The sequence below is a fragment of the Pelodiscus sinensis genome, chromosome 28 (assembly GCF_049634645.1).
Source record: "Pelodiscus sinensis isolate JC-2024 chromosome 28, ASM4963464v1, whole genome shotgun sequence".
NCBI lineage: Eukaryota > Metazoa > Chordata > Testudines > Trionychidae > Pelodiscus > Pelodiscus sinensis.
Window position 1 is genome coordinate 11,357,800 of NC_134738.1, and position 19,917 is coordinate 11,377,716.

Sequence of the window (19,917 nt, forward strand, 5' to 3'; positions counted from 1 at the left end):
CACAGAGAGTTAACATCCAATTTTGAAGCCGGGTTTTTCAGGCTGAGATAATGCTGCCTCAGTTTCTATCTGGAAGATTATAGCCCCAACCACACGGCCTAGAAACTTATTCTGTGAAGTGAAAGCCTGCATGCTGTGAGACACAATGGGCCACAAGCACTACACAAGCACAAAGACACACTACTGAGCCTTGTGCGTGGGGTTTCAAGGCAGTCAGTCGGCTGTTCGACACCAGTCACTGCTAATTGAACCGCAGTCCTGAAAGATGCTGGTTCATCGATCCCCATGTGAAATGAGTTGGCCGGGTCTCAGTCCAGCCCCAAGGGAACAAGTCTCCACATTCTAAAAAGCCACCACCATCACAACCAGCACCCTTTTGGGCAGTCTCATCAGAATACCATGGACTGAATGGGCCACAAACGGAATCCCCCTCCTTCCTCTACAAGCGCACTCATTCTAAAGCTCCATTAAGGCATGGTCCGAGGACAGTATCGGGAAGAGCGTGCCCCACCGCTATCCAGGAATGATCTATCCTGTATCTAGACTTCAGTTTCAGGGCGGTCAATCTGGCACCTTCCTCAAGAGATAAAAGTCCACTGTATCTAATTGATACCTTTATAAATAGGACTTCTTTTTAAATTGGTGCCTTTGCACCTCAAAGCCTGAAAGTAGACCTAACTGCAAAAAAGCCATCCTCCCAGACACGCGGACGCCCATTTTAGCTGAAAGCATATACACGATGTGCTGAAGTAGAGAAATAATCAAGCAGCAACGTAACGACCCTTACACTTTCGCATAGAGCGGACCATTCCTTTTTTGCACCGAGGGAATTTATGACGAGATAGAAGTGCTGAGGTTGTTCAAAGACAGGGGAGTCTAACCCATTAAGACAGATAGCAGCACTGATGGCGAGAAAAGCTATTCAGCAAGAGCCCCAGTTGCACAGTAGCCTTCACTGAGGTAATTAAGCAAGTCCCTGAGATAAGGAAAATCATACATGCCGTGCCAAACTAGGGGCCATTTCAGCATTTTCGATTCAAGGCGAGGTCTGCAAAGTCTCTTATTCACTCGCTTCACTTTCAATGGTTTCTGCTTTTATTTGAGACACAATAGTGGGTTAGAAGGAGTTAGGTCTGACTCGGTGGATAGAAATGTCTCCTGTGGATAGACATCAGGGTCCACTGATCCACAGGGTTGTTCTCCCAAGAGCTAGTGGCCACTAGAGAGGAGCGCGGTCCTGTTGCACCTGGGAGCCAGCACCCCCCACAAGCAGCTCCTCCCCCAGCCTGGCTGCATTACCCCCAGCCCTGCCGCCAGCAGGGTTGTACGACCCCAGAGAGGAGATGCTGCAGCTAGAGGCGTGGCTAAGTGACGTGCAGCCCTGATGCTGGTGCTGGTTCCATGCTCCACTCCACTGACCGCGGTGTCTCTTGGGAGCAGAGCCCTGCAGATCAGCCGATCCCGACGTCCACCTGTGGATATCCGCATCTGCAGGTAGACACTGCTAACCACGCAGGGCTCTACACGGTGAGTATCGTCCATCTAACCCGCTACTCTGTCTCTGATGTGCCCAGCACTGGAGGTTTAGGAAACAGGTGCAAGATGCATACGCAGCCAGCCAATATGGGACAATCTACCCCTCACATGTAAGAGACTGGCTTAAGCCCTGAAGTACAAGGTTTCATGTTCCTTCCAAATTGTGTGTCATTAAGTAGAACTCTGGATATTCTTGATATCCCTAGAACTATCCCAGTTCTTTTTAAATCTGTAAGTGGCACCCAGAGCTCTTCATCCTAGGGTGCTGAACAGAGATGGTGCCTGCCCACCTGAATACCGCGAAGGACACGTATGTTTCTCTTTGCAGTTTCATCAATTTCTCGTAGTGGTCAGCAGGGCCTGCACATGAAGCGGGGGAAGGGTACACTTTACCAGGGCCCGGACGCCCAGGGGGCCTGGCCCAAGCAGAAATTGTGGTGTGGGCGTGGAAGGGACCCATGTTACAAATCTGTACTGGACTCAAAAAAATTTTTGCTTGGGTCCAGGCAGTCTGTGAAGTCACCCTCTACATTTCCTCACCTCGTAGAACTTCTGTAAGGCCCCGACCAGGCAAAGCTTCAAACTGTCTGCAATTTCCTGATGAGGCATCTGGAACACAACCCTAGAATACCACTTGGTGAGAACACTGGTGGCAGAAGGAGAAAGGTAAATATTACCTACAGGACGCGTGGAAGCCAAAGCCCAAAAGAGTTACACAAATCAAAACAAATTCTGCTCCAGCTTTGCATTCGTCTTTTCTCGGACTGTTTCTAAAAGGACTCAGCAATAGGAACACCATGTGATCAGAGATAACGCCGACCAGTCCTTGGCATTGGGAATTGGTGATACCAAGCAAACAAGTTATTAGACCCTGTTGAAAAGGACAGCCAAGGTTAAGTCAACATTTTTTTTTCTGTTTTAGTAAGGGCAAGGCAGTGCCATAAAGTGACAATATTGATAAAGAAAAAGTTTCGCTTCCAGTCAAGCGATGTAACTTTTCCATCACAACTGCAGCTCTCTAGCAGTTCAAACGCAGGAGAAGCACTCAAGACGAGAAAGCTTTTCATCTGGGTATGACAATGTGCAATTTCAATCACAGGCACTTCCAACAAGAGGCAGTCAAAAGCCTGGAAGAATAAGACAAACTTCCCAGAGCCTCCCGCTTTGCTATGGGCCAAGACGTATTGTGTGGCTAATTGATCAGCACCCCAGAAAGCAGCAGGAAATACATCAAGCTGGAGAAAATTGATCAAAACAGCAACTGCCCTACTTGGGACCTATCGGACCTTCACTGTGACAGAAGATTCTGGAACATTCCATTACATAAGAACAGTCAAACTGGGTCAGACCAAAGGCCCATCCAGCCCCGTGTCCTGTCTGCCCACAGAGGCCAATGCCAGATGCCCCAGAGGGAGGGAACACAACAGGGAATCATCACGTGATCCCTCTCCTGTCATCCATTTCCAGACAAACAGAGGCTAGGGACACCATTCCTACCCATCCTGGCTAATAGCCATTGATGGACGTAACCTCCATGAATCTAGCTCTTTTTTGAACCCTGTTAAAGTCCTAGTCTTTACCACATCCTCTAGCAAGGAGTTCCACAGGTTGACGGTGCGCTGACTGAAGAAAAACTTCCTTTTGTTTGTTTTAAACCTGCTGTTTTATTAAAACAGCAGATCCATCCATCTCCCCCTGCAGTCCACACCATGGGTCAGACGCTCTGCAAACATCACTGGCTCCTGTGTGAGGCACACCCCTCAGCCACACATGGAACAGCTTAGAGGCCCAAGTTTTACAGGCTGTAAACGGGCAGCCCCCACTCTAGTACAGACACCACTTACTGATTGGTGCTTGCAACAAAGCCAACCACAGAGCGCATCCCCCTGCTGGGGTCGTGGTACACATCCATGCCAATCACCATCAGCTGCTTCTGGAAAGGAGAAAGGAAGCTGAGTGCAGTGGGGATCTGCTAGGCATAGGCATAACTCACCACCTCGCTGGAAATTTTATCTGAACCAGGGATGTAGCCACGGGTGGGCCTGAGTCGGCAGGAGCTCAGGGACCCACCCACTTGTCATCCAGTCCCACCCAACCTCCTGGTCCAGCTCTGAGAGAGAAGATCGGGACAGGAGGGTTCGCCCTGCTTTGCCCACTCCTGCTGAGAACTGGGATCTCAGCTTGCCCCATTCAGCCTGTCTAGTGCTCCAGCCAAGGAGCCAGGCTGGGGACTTGCTCCGCTCCTCCCACCTGGAGCCCCCAATCCCCAAGTCCCCAAGCCTATTCCCTGCGTGGAGTGTGCTGGACAGGGGGCAGCACAGCTGGGGTGCACTTTGCTAAAGCCCCCCTATTTTTCCAGGACCCTGGGCCAGAGTTTCTATCGTGCCCCAGGGCTGAGGGTGGACAGGTGACTCCAATAGCTTTTGCCCCGGCCTCCTGTCACGGTCTGTCCAACCAAGAGTCCCAGTCTCCCTACGCCACTGATCTGAACCCTCCCTAAAAAGCAAAATAGTAGAGCTGGATTAAACGACAAGACCCCAGCGCTGGGCTTAGCTCTGATGGTCATAAAATCCCCGGAATTAATCAAAAGTGGCTAGTCACCAGCAGAGAGCCAGCCAGGCAGTTCGTTTGCTCTGTTCTTCACAAGTACGCCCGGATGGAGGGAAGTGCTACCGCACTCATTTTACAGACAGGTAATGGAGACACAGGCAGAGTTAGCACCCACACAAGAGGTCTGTGCAGGGTTAGGAATACCCATGCTTTGAGTATTAGGCTAGCGTGCTGATGGCCTATAAGAGGCAGGTTGAGGGAAAGGCGTATGTTCCCCTGGGAAAGAGGCAGGAAGGTGGATAGCTACCAGAGAGGCTGAACACCCCTTTCGCACTATGGACTATTCCTTGTCTATTCGATCTAGGACGAATTAATATTTGCGCATGCTTGTGGCAGGCGTGTGTGGAAAGGAACCCAAGGACGCAGGAGCGGTCACAGATGAGAGCCCTGCACCTACAGTCAAGGTGCCTCTCTCGAGGGAAAGAACTTCTGCCTGGCTTACCAATGGGATGTCCACTCCCCAGAGCTCCCCACCTAGCTTGCAATTAATCTGCAGCAGAATTTTCTGTGCGATGCTCCTTAACTTGATTGGCTGGGACACGATGGTTCGAACGTTGATGACCTGCAGCAATGGGAAATATTAAAAAACCCCACAAAACCCTTAACTCCAGCGAAGTTTTTAAGATGGCAAAAGCAGGGTCTATTTTTCCTCACCCCAGACTGCATTCCTACTATACGCCAATCATAAACGTAACAGATTGTGCATGCATATTACAAGGCGTCCTTCTATACCACTTTAACAGCTGTTAAGTTTCTCCATTAGTATTTTATTTCTTCGCTTTTCCCCAAATCTCATTAAGTTTAACAAGAAGTAAAAGTTTGTATCTGTTAAAGCCTGTCTAACCAAATTCTGATCCCTGGATCTGCAAGTGTAATTCTAATTATGTCGAGAGTTTTGAATGTGCATTTAAGGGCAGAATTTGGACTTTGCTTAACAAAAAAGACACAGATGCACTGAACACAAAACCTGATGCCCATCCAGCCCTTCACCCCCCATTTCAACTAAAGCTGGCAAGTATTTATAAGAGACCTCAGTCTTATATAAAAGAACGGGTAGTCCTGTGGCACCTTAGAGACCAACTAAAATACAGAGAATCATAGGCTTTGATGGGTAAAACCCACTTCATCAGATGAATGGGAGTGGAAATACAAGAAACCAAGAGATAGATATATATAACAGAAGAAAAAGTACCTGTCAATTGTGCCCCATACATAGCTTTTGATGTGAAAACACAGATGCTAAAGGCAGGAGAAATTGGCTTGGTAACATGCCAGCCAATTAACCTCTTTGCTCAAGCCCAGGGTAACGGTGTTCAATTGGAAGACGAATTCCAGTTCTGCAGACTGTTTAGCGGTATGCAGTAAAATCATGCAGCTTATTCACGGTCTCCTTAAGAGTCAGGTGAAATGACGATGATTTTGTGTTACTGTAGGGCTTGGTTTATTTTTAAACGTGGCCAGATGAGCGTGCCTGCTCTGTTCCTTCGAGAGGTACGTTAACTCCAGAGAGAAACGTGCTGAGAAGCCTCAAATGTAGACGAGGATGAAGTGGGAAGTATTTTGTGGTCTCATTCCCGGCTAGAACTTGGAGTATGGAATCCCGTCTCCACCATCCCAACCGGTCCCAAGAAGGTCACTGCGATGTTATCGCTGACTCACCTGAGAGGGTACCGGCAACTGCACACAGCACAGCTTTTTAATGGCGCCATACAAGTCATCTCTGGTCCCGGTGATGATACAGACCACCATCTGTATCTTACCCTTCAGGAAATAAGTGCAGAGTCAGGTGTTAGCATCGCAGATTTTGCTGGTTGCTCACTGACTTCGCTCTGCCTTTGCAGTGGAATGAATGCAGCCCTCCCTGAGTAGCACTGTGGTGAAGGAAAACACACAATCCTGTCTAATAGAGCAGCAGCCAAGAGCAGTACCACAGGGATCTGTCAGAATGAGCAGAATCCTCGCTAGCAGCCTATTCCTATAGCTATGCCAATATTCTTAAACATCGATTCGGGACAGTTAGACCTTCAGCATAAGAACTCTGGGCCTCAATCGTTCTTGGGCCTCCCCAGCTCCCTCTGCCTGAAGGGAGGCCTGGATTTGGGAGCCCAGGTCTTCAGCAACAGCCCCATGAACCGTGTAACCCCAATGTTCCTTTCTAGTATCTAAGCCCTTCGCTGATGGGCTGGCATCCAGCCGCCATGACATGAACAACAGCAATTAAAGCAAACCTCGTGCCTCATTTAACTGAGATAACAAGCAGCCAGGCGTTGATAGCTGCATGTTGTGAAAGATCCCATGGCACAGAAAGCTGGAAAATAATTGTTCCACAAATAACCAACGTAAACAGGCGAGCCCTTATCGCCAGGGCAGTGCAGAGGAGCATTACAAGTGCAACATCTGCATTAGATCCCAGGGACAGGATGTGGGCAGGTAGCAAAGTCTCTCAAGACCTCTGCTGATCAAGCGTCTATCTTCAAACACCACAAGCAACGTGCCGCACTGGATAGCTGTTAATATATTAATTCAAGATAAACTACTGAGAGGCTGCAGTTGGAGAGCAGAGCCAAGGCCATCCTGAGGGGAGCCCAGGCCAAACCCCACACCAGGCGTGGGACCTACCCTGCCCCAAACCCCACCCCTGCTCCCCCAAGCAATGCAGCCTGGATTACAGGGGGCCTGATGCAGCTGCAACAGGAATCACACCCCCATACTCACCACATGGGCGGCAGGAGCTGGAGCAGCCCTGCAGCCTGCTCCACCCCGCTGCCCTCAGTTTCTCCGTGTCGACGGGCAGTGGAGAGCCCTGGAGCCAGAGCGTTCGGCTTCCTGCTGCCACAGAGAAGCCCATGCGCAGCAAGCCGGGAGAGGGTGACAAAGTGGAGTGGTGCAGGCTGCTGGGGCACTCCGGTTCCTGCCACCCACGTGCTGAATAAAGGGGGGGGCACCTCTACTGCCCCCTCCCCATGCCAGCCCTGTAATCCCCCTGGTCCCTTCTATTCATAGGATAGTTGGTATGGCCGCCATGAGGCCCCCCACAAAAGGCAGGGCCTGGGATAGCCACCCCAATTCGCCCTATGGGTGGGACAGCTCTGAGTAGAGCAACTCCACATGCAAGTCTCACACAACAGTCCACAAAGGGGAGACAGCAGCCGAGGGGGCTAAGGAGGTCTGTTCCCCACACACAGGGCCTATATAGCCCTGCAGAGATTTCCTGCTCCCCTGATTTGTATTTAGGGCATACCTGAGTCGGATGCCTTCGTGATGCTGCGAGACTGAAATAGGACCATTTACATTCTCGATTTGCCACTCAATCGATTTCAACTAGTCTTAAAGCATGTCATAGAAGGGGTCTATGGAAAGGTTACGATTTACTAAATAAGATTATCCAGTTTAAATCCGTATCTCACCCATGCAGGAGTTACCCTAGGGACAGCCTCAAGGTAGCAGACATTAGGGATGAGAAGGTTTAACCAGTTTAAGGGTGAGGCTTACCAGGTAAGGTTAAGTGATGGGGACTGCCAGGGCAGTCCCTGCCTGGGGGGGGAGGGGAGAGGGAGGGATGCCCTGGCCCATTGCAGGCAGGAGGTGCTCTAGTATCCAGCTAATTAAAATCATGGCAGACCACAGATGTTGCTGGACCGGAAAGTGCTGGACTAGAGAGGTTCAACCCACACCCTTCTCTGGACATTCCAGCCATTCAGTTAACGAAAGTCTTTTCAGAGAGGTTAACTCTTGAAACCTAACCCTAATTGTGTTGCCTAGAAGGGTTAAAACCAAAGATAGTGGGTCCTAGAGAGTCTCCAGAAATGCTAGGGAAGCAGGCAGTTAGTTAACAGGAGGCCAGGACAGCCAATGGAAACAGGAGTATAGGCTTCTGAATCAGAAGCAGTGACCTTTCTGTTCCTGTCTGTGTGGGACCAGAGCAGAGCTGGACAGACATGAATTAAGCCTGGAAGCTAGGCAAGGACATCTAGCAGCATCCATGCCTAGGGAAGGACTAAATCTTGAATCTACAGATATGAGAGTCGGACAGGGACTGTTTAGTCAGACGCAATCAGGTTATTTTCTATATTTTGAACTTTTGTGCTAAGCACATGAGCCCCTTATACTGTAAACTGAATCCCCGGGAAGTATTCCTCCCCCCCCCAGGTGGTCTATAATAGCTAGCAACAAAATAACGTCACCAAGTGTATTTTCTGTTGTTAATAATTAAAAAAAAGACAACCACCCTTTTAAAGAACATGATCTGATTCCGGTGTCCTAGAAGGCAGGAGGTCTGTGTGTACGTGCCTAAGACCGCAAGCCATACTAGTAGGATAAATTAGTTTTCCGAGCGCTCTCCAAAAGGAAGGGTTAAAGAGATTGAGTGTACCTCACAGGAAGGAACTCCCAAACGAGTCCAAGTTCTCAAAGAGGATTTTTTTGCTTTTGGGTGGTGGTGGCAAAACCAAGCCAACGCCAAAGAACCTGTGACCTTGGGGAGTTTCTAAACAGAAGCCTTTAGAGGCAGAATATTTTAGAGTCAAGTGCAGGCTCCCACCTTCTGCACTCGAAGTGCCAGAGTGGGGAACAGCCTTGATCTCTTTTAAATAGGAGTACCCAGACCCTATTCACTCTGTCCCTCCCTCCCTCTTACCTCAGTGCCCAAGATGGACTTGATAGTCCTAGCATAGGTCTCTGTTCGATCATCCTTCAATTCCACCCAGGCAGGCTGGCTTAACTTCATGCCAATGGGGCCAGAGACTTTCTCCAGCACGTTGACCAACTCGCGTGCTTGGTCCACGGCCCGTTTTGGATAAAACAATGCCCAATAATACATGGGAATCTAGGAGCAGAACCAGACAGCCAACATTATCACAGAGCTCATATGAGCGGAGACGGTGGTGATTTCACCAGAAACGTTTTACCAAGCCAACAATAAACCCTCATTACCCACCCTCTGAAATAGATGCATTTTGGTTTTACAGACAAGGAAACCAGGGCCCAGAGAAATTCAGTGGGGCACCCAAAGTCAAAGGAAGAGCTGGGAAAGGATACAGAAGGCCCACTGATGGAACACTTCTTTCCTTCACCTCCTGCCAAAATTTGAGGCAACACAGCCAGAAAGCAGACAAATGTACATCTGCACCACAGAGTGCACTTCCACAAGTCTTGCTCTCCTGTTGCACTTTAATCTACACAAGCTTGGGAGGAAAATTAAAAAAAAAAGTTACAATAAGTGATAAAAAAAGATTCTGAATTCTAGTTCCAGATGAAACACTTCCAAACCTCCCCTAACAGAACACGTCCATCAGCAAGCACATTCTGAGGAAAGACTTTTCCCACCAGGTTTGATAGATCTAGTGCTTTGGAAAAAAATCTAACTTCTTGTCCAGCAAGGACTGAAGCAGTCCAGGTACCAGTACAGCTTGTGCCTTCCCTAAATTAGAAATCAAAGGGGCGCTTAAAAAAAAAAAACAACAACAACCACCCCCAGCTGAACAGGCTGCTCCACTTTCCTGGTATTGGGAAGCAACCTGTCTGTCTGCAGCGGACTTTACCGTAGAGATGGCAGCTTCTCTCATTATTTCTTTGGTCCAGTTTAGATCCTCAGAAGTCATTAAAGAGCTGTTCCGCAGATATATTCTTTCCAAAGGGAGAATGCGCCCTTGTGTCTGAAGAGAATAAGAGACAAGCACACACAACTGTTTACACACACACTGCAAAGATACCGGGAAATGGTGCTCAAGTCCCATCTGCCACCTGTCCCCTCTGCCTTTTTAGCATGTGAGCTCTCTTCAGGCAAGTGCCAACTCAAAAGGGAAAAGGAGACTTTTCTCCCCACTGTTCTTCTGATGCAGGCTATGTAAATAGCATCAACTGACCTACATGCTGTGAGTGTGTGTCTAAACTGTGCCTTCATGCTGAACAAGGAATTCTTTTTAGTTTCTTGGTTTTGATTTTTTTTTTTTTTTTTTACAAAAAGAGCCAAGTGTACTGCCATAGGGAAGAAACATTCATATTAAAGGTTTTAAGGTTGAAACTAATTGCACAGAAGTCAGGACAGCCAGAATTGAAGGATTTTACTTTTGTTTTTACACTCTGGCCCTTATGTGGAAGCATTCCAAGAGGATCTCTTATCCCACCATTTAAACACACTTTGTGTTACGATAGAAAGAGGGCAATAAACGGTGCAGTTTGGTTTTCAGCTATATGCAAAGTTGCTGGAGAACAGGGTCCAGTCAAAGTCAAGGAATTGACAGAGCACTTGAATGTGCCATATGGTGACCTCTACAAGGGTCTTTTCCATCTCCGTCAATGGGAGGACATTGTCTATGAATAAAAAAAAAAACTCAGCACATTCTGTAGTGCGCTATTGGCAGGTTTCCAGTAGGTGCAGCAGGAAGCCAGACAATTGTTTGTTGTGGCTGTAGGAGAAGATAGCACGGGGACCAAATGCCACATGGTCCTCTAGGCACTGCGGTACACGTGGCCATAAAAGGATAGGCCAGATCGCCACCAGTCAAAACTGGTTCTGATCTCGTGCTCAGTGGAATTCACACATGCTCTTATTAAGTCACTGCTATGGATGGATAAGATCTGCAGGGTTTGCTCTGAAGAGGAAAGATATTACAGAGCCATACAGTATCAGGGTCACTAGGTGCAGGAAGTAACTACTCCCCTTAGGGTATGTCTACATAGCAGCATTATTTCAAAATAACAGTCTGCATCTACACAGCCGACAGTTATTTCGAAATAGTGTCAAAATACTGTCAAGCTGGAGGACTTCTTACTCTGACTCCTGTAACCCTCCTTGTAGGAGGAGCAAGGGAAGTCGGAGGACGAGGGCTCTATTTCGAAATCAGTACTGTGTAGATGCTCCCCATTTCGAAATAAACGACACAATTAACGTAGCTCAAGTTGCGAAGCTAATTTCGAGTGAAGTCCTGCTGCGTAGACGCACCCTTAAAGAATCCCAAGAGGTGACAATGCTTTGCATGTCAATGACACTCTGAAGAGTGCTTACACAAGGACAGTCTCAAATAAAAACCCTTCCCCAATGAAGTAACATAATAATTTTATAGATGGGGAAAATAGACAGCAAGGTTCAAGTAACTCATCCCATGCCAGAGCAAATCAGTGGCACGGTCTGGAAGAGACTAGAACAGCCCTGTTCCCCCGTGCTCCAAGCTCTAGACAATACTAGTGTAGGACAGGAAATCTCTTACCCTATACACGTCCTTGTCCAAACATAAGCCCCACTGTGACATTTCCCTGCTGGCAGCTTTGTTCTCCTCAATCCTGTGCAGCAGATTTCTCAGAGATGCATGGTGCTGCTTCGGGCTCAAGTTGATCTGACTGGTTACATCCTGGAGGGCATGGGTAAGACAGCAGAAGCCACATGGGAGAACGTCAGTATCCTGAGGCGGAATTGGAGCGATATCCAACCTTTACTTGTATACGCAATCAATCATTTTCAGGGTGAACAGCAAGGGGCCCTATGGCACCTTGAAGGCTAACAATCATTTGGGCACAAGTTTTTGTAGTCTAGAGCCCACGAAACCTTATGCTCAAATAAACGTGTTAGTCTTTAAGGTGTCAGAGGCACCGTTCCCTGTAAGCTGAGCACTTGGATGGACACTCGGGAGAGATTCAAATGCCGCCTAGCTGATTAGCAAAGCACCCACTACTAGGCTTTTTGTTTCTATGGGTGGTGCACATTCACATGTGCCTCTGACGCACATAAAACTTTACTGCACACGCAGATGGAAAAAAATCCACACACGAAAGGAAAAGATTAGAGGGAACACTGTCCACGGGACTCCTTGTTGTCACTGAATACTACCATGGCTACCCCTCTGAAACATTTTCAAGATCATGTCACTTTTTTCCACTGGCACAAGAACACGCAGTTGCAGTTTTATAAGCCCCTCCGCCCCACACCAACGTACTATATAAGCAAACGCGGACAGTGATATAACAAAAAATCCAAGTACTGATCCAGTTGTTCCCAGGTAACTCCTTACAGCAAAGGAGGAAGGACACAGATTACTGAATCCCATTTATTTGGCGCCTCATTACACTACATTTAGGGATTTGCTTCCCTAAGCCAGGTCTACACTAGACCTGGAAAAGTCAGGTTAAGGAATCAGCCCCAGCTATATAAAATACATAGATGAGCGGGCTTCCCTTAATCATAGAACTGGAAGGGACCTCGAGAGGTCATCGAGTCCAGCCCCCTGCCCTCAAGGCAGGACCAAGCTCTGTCTACACCATCCCTGACAGATGTCTATCTAACCTGTTCTTAAATATCTCCAGAGAGGGAGATTCCACCACCTCCCTTGGCAATTTATTCCAATATTTACCACCCTGACAGTTAGGAATTTTTTCCTAACGTCCAATCTAAACCTCCCCTGCTGCACTTTAAGCCCATTACTCCTTGTCCTGTCCTCAGAAACCAAGAGGAACAAATTCTCTCCTTCCTCCTTGTGACACCCTTTTAGATATTTGAAAACCGCTATCATGTCCCCCCTTAATCTTCTTTTTTCCAAACTAAACAAGCCCAGTTCATGAAGCCTGGCTTCATAGGTCATGTTCTCTAGACCTTTAATCATTCTTGTCGCTCTTCTCTGTACCCTTTCCAATTTCTCCACATCTTTCTTGAAATGTGGCGCCCAGAACTGGACACAATACTCCAGCTGAGGCCTAACTAGTGCAGAGTAGAGCAGCAGAATGACTTCACGAGTTTTGCTTACAACACACCTGTTGATACAACCTAGAATCATATTTGCTTTTTTTGCAGCAGCATCACACTTTTGACTCATATTCAACCTGTGATCCACTATGACCCCTAGTTCGGCCAAGTTTGGCGCCGTCTTTACGGAGGGAGGCCAACAGGAGCAAACGCTCCCATCAGCTTCCCTTCCTCCTTTCAACTGCAAAGAGTACCGGTGCTACCCTTGGCATTTGAGTTAGCGGGTCTTAAGTAGACCCACTAAGGCGAGCGCCAGAAGACTGATCTCTGGCACCACAAGGAGAGACGTGGACCCAGATGTGAATACTAATGAGTTACCAAGTACCTAGGTTCCTTACATTTATAGGCAACTAGAAGATTTACCCAGTGTTGCTCTGGTCCTTGACTCAATTGTTGTTTTTTGGAAAATAAAATGAAAAATGTCCAGGCTTCTTTGAACTATCGCTCTGGGGTGGGGCTGGGGATGAGGGGTTTTATAAGATGCGATCATATTCTGGGCAGATCCTGTTTTCCTGGCACAACCAAAGCCTGCTCTTGCTCCAAGTTATGATAAGAGGAAGCTGCCTACCAGATTTGGTGGTCCTAGAGCTCTCACTGTTTAGAAGTTCTTGGCTCTCTCAAATATGCAGTGATTATAGGGCACTGCAAGCTCTTCAAACTTCCCTGTCCTGTATAGCTCGACCTCAACCCTAGGCTTCTAGCTAACCCATACCCACTCCCCAGCTACAGAATTACCTCCAATCCCCTCTGTCAAAATAAACCCATAACCCTGCCAAGGCCTGGCCAAACGTCAACCTCAGGGCTCAGCCTAAGAGCTCGATGTTTGGGCTAGGGCGAAACACTGGAGGAAGAACAGGTCTGAGAAGACCAATAGCTGTGAAGTTTAATCCTCACAACTGGGCCATTCCAGCAACCCACTGTACTCCTTCCACTGGGAAGACAGAAATCAGTCAATCTGAATGTTATTGCGAGAGACGTGTAGCGCGATCCGGTCCAGTGAACTGGATCTTAGATCCACCTCCTGCGCACCAGTTTGCAAGTCTTGGGAGAGGGAGCAGAGGACATAAGCAAAGAGAAACATCTGCTCAGGGGGGCTCAAGACCTGCCCTGCGGCGGCAATGCTCCAACCTTCATGGCTCTGAAGTCCTTCCTCATCTTCTCAGGGATCCCGGTCATGTAGGAGAGCTCGGGCAGCAGCAGAATCTCACCCCTCTGAAGCTGAAGGGAAACGGGAGCCAGGACATATTAACAGACTGCCAGCTGGGTTCTTCCCAGCCATGCTGGGCACATGAAAGATGCAACCAGCCCTTGAAACCGCTTAAAAAAGGGGGGAAGCTTGAACTGCCAAAAAGAGAGACTGGAATCAGAAACAGCATGGGGCTGTTTCTGTCACTACTGGTATCCCAGTTACTTTTGACGGGGCTCAAAAGGGCACCTGAGGAGGCATTCTGCATGGCCTCATTGGTTCCTTCCCAGCGAACACTCGCGACCTTATGACTTTGTTGAGTTGCAAAGCAATTTGCTTCTGGCCATGGGAAGGGCCCGCACCAAGTGCAACTGACCCTGGACACCGGGAGGTTGAAAGAAGCCACGGAAGAGCGACAGGCGGAGAGCCGGCTGGCTGAGAGGACTGGCAACGAGGCGTTTTCAGCACAGCGACCGACGCTGCCTTATCAAACAGGTTGGATGGTTAGATGGGAGGACCTGGGGGAGGGGGTGTCTAAGATGCCACCACATTGGGCACTAAATGCCCTCAGCAGAGAGGACAAAGGCCGGCTAGGACAAGGGGACGGAATCCCTCTGCCACCTAGAAGTGGCCCCTTCCAGGGCAGGATTATGGCACGTGGACTACAAGGGAAGCTGTTGCCTTTGAGCAGACAGCTTCACAAACCAAGGCTGCCAGCAGTTCACTGGGAATCGAGTGCTGAAAAATCCCACTACCCAGGCTTTCCAGCTGCAAAACCGACTCACCTTCCCTTGGGGAGTCTGCTTTTCCCTGGGTCTATGGATCAGCAGCGGCTGGTCCGCCTCCCTGACGGTTATCCCATAATTTTTGCTGAAAAAGAAGTCAGGGAAGATTTTTTTAAAGCAGCACTTTCCTCATCCCAGGGCAACCAGCTCAGCTCCCGGCTTGCGGAAGAGACTCTCATACAAAACTAGAGAAGAGACACTCAGGGCTCGGACTACATCTGCATTAAAGTTAAAGTACGGGCAATGTTCCAGAATGGAGCCCAAGCTAAGCCTGGCTGTTGAACGTTGGTTACCCATCAGATTTCTTCTTCTTCCCGCACCACCTCCCTCGGTACAGAAGCGTCTACCTGTAATAGTCCAGGAAGGTGATCTCTGTCCCATCTGACATGGTGAAACTGTCCTTCGGCGTCTTGTTCCAGTCAATGTCATCAATAAGGTACGTGTGATTATTATAGCGGGTAATGACGATATTGCCAATTACATGCTTGGTGCACTCGTCCTGAAAGTTGTCACTGCTCTGCTGGTAGATTGCATTCCTTTGTGGAGAAGGATGGATAAAAGCCCTCAGATTTCAGCCACCTTCTTACACAAGGAAGAACTACAATTAGAAGATTCCCTAGGTCAAAGTGGGCAATAATTTTCAAAGGGGGCACCCAGAAGGGGCGGGGCCATGAAACTTCCATACTCCCCAGACCTGGGGCGGGGGAGCAGCAGGGTGTTCATAGGCTGGATCAAACTGCTTGACGGGCTGGATCCGGCCCACAGAGGCTCTCTTGCCCACCCCTGCCCTAGGTCGTGGATAAATTGCACTAACGAGACAGCATGGGGGAATCTTGCACTATCTGTGCTGTAACTGCTCTGCAGTGAAAGAAAAGATTCAAACAACAATGCTTAGACTCCCCACTCAGTTGCACTTCCCTGAAGCTTTGTGGTGGTTCAGAGGATAACGCTATGGGATCACCACATTCCCCCTTTCAGAGAACTACTCCTCATGGCACACTTACGGAAACAGCAGTTCTCTGTAAGCCCCATCCCTGTTTCCTGAGCCCACTAGAGGTTTAATTCTCACATCTTCTCTTACTCACATGACATCCAGGACAGAGTCATTTCGGATAACCTTGTGGGAGACGTCTGCCAACAGGAAGAGACCTCCATCTGTCCTCCGGATGCTGGCTGAGTAACCTGGCCAGATCTGCAACCTGTGGGAAAGCAGATTGCCTGTGTATCGGCGTGCTCATCCAAAACTCCAGTATCTGAGCTGTTCTGCCAGTGAAACTGTACAGCAAACACAAGGCAAGCGTGGCACAGGGAATACATTTAACACAGCCAGCAGCTAGAATCTCAGCTAATGTTTCTGAACCGCATGTCAGATTTTTTCAGGTTACAACGACCAAACTGGCACCTCAGAATTCAGACAAGGCACATGACAAAGGGCTGAGTTTCTAGAATGGAGGTGCACAGGTACAATGGCGAGAGGCCTATACACGCAAATCAATAGCACAAGCTGACCCCTGAGATCTCCAGATCCAAAAGCACCAACTAGGCCTGGAGCCATTCGCTCAGAGGCAGCATCAGCCTCAAACCTCTGCGAGTGGTTTAGCCGCTAGTAAGAGACAGACGCCATTATCCTGGCTTATGCGCCCTGAAGGAGGATAGAGATTAACGAAGGGTTCTGCATGGCACGACTGCCGTGGGACTTGCCTTTTGCTCACAAGGAGCTGGGAGACAAAATGTGAGTCAACCACCACTCTTCTCACTTTGTCCGCTGGCTTCTTTTTGCTTGCACAGACAGTGCACTTAGCCGCAGGGACCATATTTACCTCGAAATCTGTAGTCTTCGGACCATCATTACAACAGGGCCCCAATCCTGGCTGAAGCCTCTGTGTACTACCACGGTGTAGGGATGCTACATTTCGCTTAATCAGCTAATCGAATAGTCGATGCAATTTGCTTCGACTATTCGATAGGGCACCTCCACCTTTGAAGTGTAGCAACAGCTGGGGCCGGTTGGGGGACTCAAACCGTCCCCGTGCTCCCCGCAGCATTAGGAAGTGGCAGTGTTGCATGGAGTCCAGGGTCAGCTGGGGACTCAGCTGCCGCTTTGAGGTACCACCTCCTCTTCCTCCCGCCCTTGCTGCCTCTATCAGAAAGAGGGAGCAAAGGGGTGGAACGACTCGTCGTTCACATCCCTACCACAGTGCGAATAATCATCTGTGAATGGCTTGGGAGCCAGTAGCAGAGAGATTTTCTCTTTGTCCTGGTGGAACATAACGGACTGGACATTTCCAAAGTCCAGCATCCTCCCCTTGCCAGGTTAATTGGCAGGATCAAGCCAAGGTCCTCTCCTACCCAACCCATTCCAGCCAGCAGCCCACAACTACAGGGCTTACTCTCCGCAAAACAGGCCGTTAGAATGTGAAACATTTGCACACCACCAGCAGCTTGTTTAGACTAACATATTGAAAGGACAGGCTCATCTCCCTCAGCACTGCAAGATGCCTGGAGATCATGCCAATAAGCACAGACACAAATAATAGTACTAACCTATACTGCTGCAGCACTGTAGGATTGGTGGGGTCATAGAAATTTCTCCCAACAAGTTTCAAATCTAACATTCTCATCACCCTAGAATAGAAAAGCAGGGTAATTACAAGATTCAGGGGGCGGGGGCAGATAAATGTCACCATTAAAGTTGCATTGCATCGCTCACACCGTTAGGGAGACACTACAAAATAGTTTTTAAGAATCTGATCTGTGAGGTGCTTCATACCCTCAACATACAACAGAGCCAATACGAATGGAGAAAACTCAGCATTTTGTAGGATTGGCTCCTCTGTGCACTAAAAAAGGAAAGTAATAGTCTGCTAGGAGAAAGACCATCTAAGGTACGTGCCCTTTTCCCTTTTGACGCATGACAGCCGAAACAGGTTTCAACTTGATTTTAAACTTTTTCCTCCTGGTTTGTTTTTCTAGCTTAATATCCCGGGAATGCCATCTCTCCTGTTTTTGTTGAAGTTCCCAGACCTCAGCTGAGGACACGGGGAGGGGAGAGTTGCTGAATCTTGAACAGTTCTTTCCTACAGCAAGTTTGTCGGTGTTTGAGTTAAACTAAGTGTCAACAACAACAACAAGAAATTTAAGAACAGAGATTAAAATCCATCTCTCCATTGCTCTGGTTCAGGTCTCATTTCCTGCTGTACCATAATCTAAGAGTTCTCTAGTTACCCACAGAAGACAGAGCAGTAAAGCAGAACAGTTCCGTAAAGACAGAGCACACAAGGCCTGAATTTCCAATGTAAAATCTTTTCCGAAAACAAAAATAAACAAACTTCAGGCTTTTATCAGAAAGCAAACAAAGCATTTCCTTCTCCAAGAACCCCCCCAAAAAACATTTCCCCTCCCTTTGCAGGTCCCCTTTTAGAATTGCTTGTGCACAGAAAAACTAGCCTTTTAAGTCATTGTATTCATTTGTTTAAACACTATCAGATTAGTCTGTACGTTTGTGGATCTACCACCACCTGAGATTAAATATCTCTCTCTCTCATAGAACTGGAAGGGACCTTGAGAGGTCATCGAGTCCAGTCCCCTGCCCTCACAGCAGGACCAAGCCCCATCCCGGACAGATTTGCCCCAGATCCCTAAATGGCCTCCTCAAGGATTGACCTTAAATTGAAACCATTTCAAAATCTAATCTACATTTCACCAATAAACTGCCTTTTACTTGTGCATTTCTCACAACCAGGGCAATGAAAACAGATTAGCTGGCTTCACTTTCAGGGTTCTCCTGAACTGGCCCAAAGGTGCAATGTTTGTAACACAGTAGAAGAGAAAAGTTGAAATCCAACACAAAAGCTTAAGTGACTTGTTTAAGTGTTCGTGAGAGCATTGTAGTCATTAGGTTTTTACAGTTTTCCCACACCCAATACCAAAAAAAATCTTAAAAATTAACATAAGTTACCAATGTTGACCATTTAAATAAAAAATATTTTACTCATTTTAAAGAGCTTGAAAAACTCAAAGAAAATTGGAGAATAGAAACAGAGCCTTCCGGAAAAAACAAAACCCTATGCAACTTCAACATGGAAGAAAAAATAAAGTAATCGGACAAACACAGATGCATTCGATTTCTCTACGAGCCAAAATATGGTTCTTGGTATTGTGTCTCACCACTCTCCCAGTGTGAAAAAAAAATAAAATGGTTGCTCCCGTGTTTAACAGTTAATTTCTCCAGCTCTCCGTCCGTCTTGATCTTGCACACACTGAAGTCAATGACAATCATGCAGGATCAGGATCAGAGAGCTCTTACCAAAAATGAGTGTTCCTTAAAACAAAGCAAAGAAAGTGGAAGAACATTTGCTTATAAGTCAATCTGCCTGAATGAACTCTATACACCATGCCCTGGAAATGGAGTATAGCGATACAGTACAGTAAAAACTAAAATAGATGTTCTAATGCAAGACAAGAAAGACTCTCCTGGATTTGTTTGAAACAGGACTGAAACCTGCCACGTCCCAGATGACACATGCAAAGTGTGTGAATTCTTGCAAGAGATTCTGGCTTTCATAATAAGGCAAGCCAGATGGTTAGGCTAAGTACCTAAACAGCTGATGAGGTGACCGACCATGGTTCAGGATAAGCAGACAGATTTTAGATTAGAATGCAGGTGTCTGCAAAAATTACTCTGTAGCAATAGGGTACTGGTATATGTACAGTAGCTCCCTCCCTCATCCCCGAATCTAGCTTGGAAGAGTCAAACTTCTTCCCTTTATATTTTTTGAAGAATTCCCTCTCCACAACCCCTCCTCCCCTATGCATCAGTGGTGCGACCAGGGCAACTAGCAAAGGGAGGGCCACCCAGAAGAATAGGGGGACATTTGGGGGCACCCCATTTAGCAATTAAAGTTTTGGTGCAAGTACGGGGACCAGTGCCCCTCCTGTGTGTTGTCACAAGTCACCTATGGATGCAACTGCTTAGAAACTTGAGTAAAAATGGAGCACAGGCATTACACGGCTGGGACGCCTTGTCAACTAGCTGGCAGCCACACACACACACAAGTCAAAGGTTA

The 19,917-nt window shown here is 47.8% G+C and overlaps 2 protein-coding genes across 7 annotated transcripts in view; both read right to left on the bottom strand.

Annotated features, from left to right (window-relative positions):
• Window positions 1-19,917, bottom strand: part of PPP3CC (protein phosphatase 3 catalytic subunit gamma) — a 288,696-nt gene that overhangs the window by 110,472 nt on the left and 158,307 nt on the right. The gene's annotated exons all lie outside the window — the stretch shown is intronic.
• PIWIL2 (piwi like RNA-mediated gene silencing 2) overlaps window positions 1-19,917 on the bottom strand; it is a 41,341-nt gene that overhangs the window by 10,105 nt on the left and 11,319 nt on the right. For 5 of the 6 annotated variants that reach the window (XM_075910751.1, XM_075910750.1, XM_075910752.1 and 2 more), the window contains 12 exons: window positions 17,396-17,476; window positions 15,937-16,050; window positions 15,199-15,387; window positions 14,852-14,936; window positions 14,009-14,098; window positions 11,355-11,495; window positions 9,687-9,800; window positions 8,783-8,971; window positions 5,806-5,907; window positions 4,589-4,708; window positions 3,381-3,469; window positions 2,077-2,182 (listed from right to left, as the gene is read on the bottom strand). In XM_075910751.1, the coding sequence (XP_075766866.1) occupies window positions 2,077-2,182; window positions 3,381-3,469; window positions 4,589-4,708; window positions 5,806-5,907; window positions 8,783-8,971; window positions 9,687-9,800; window positions 11,355-11,495; window positions 14,009-14,098; window positions 14,852-14,936; window positions 15,199-15,387; window positions 15,937-16,050; window positions 17,396-17,476 (1,420 nt within the window). The remainder of the gene's footprint in view (window positions 1-2,076; window positions 2,183-3,380; window positions 3,470-4,588; window positions 4,709-5,805; window positions 5,908-8,782; window positions 8,972-9,686; window positions 9,801-11,354; window positions 11,496-14,008; window positions 14,099-14,851; window positions 14,937-15,198; window positions 15,388-15,936; window positions 16,051-17,395; window positions 17,477-19,917) is intronic. The other variant, XM_075910749.1, reaches the window with a different exon arrangement.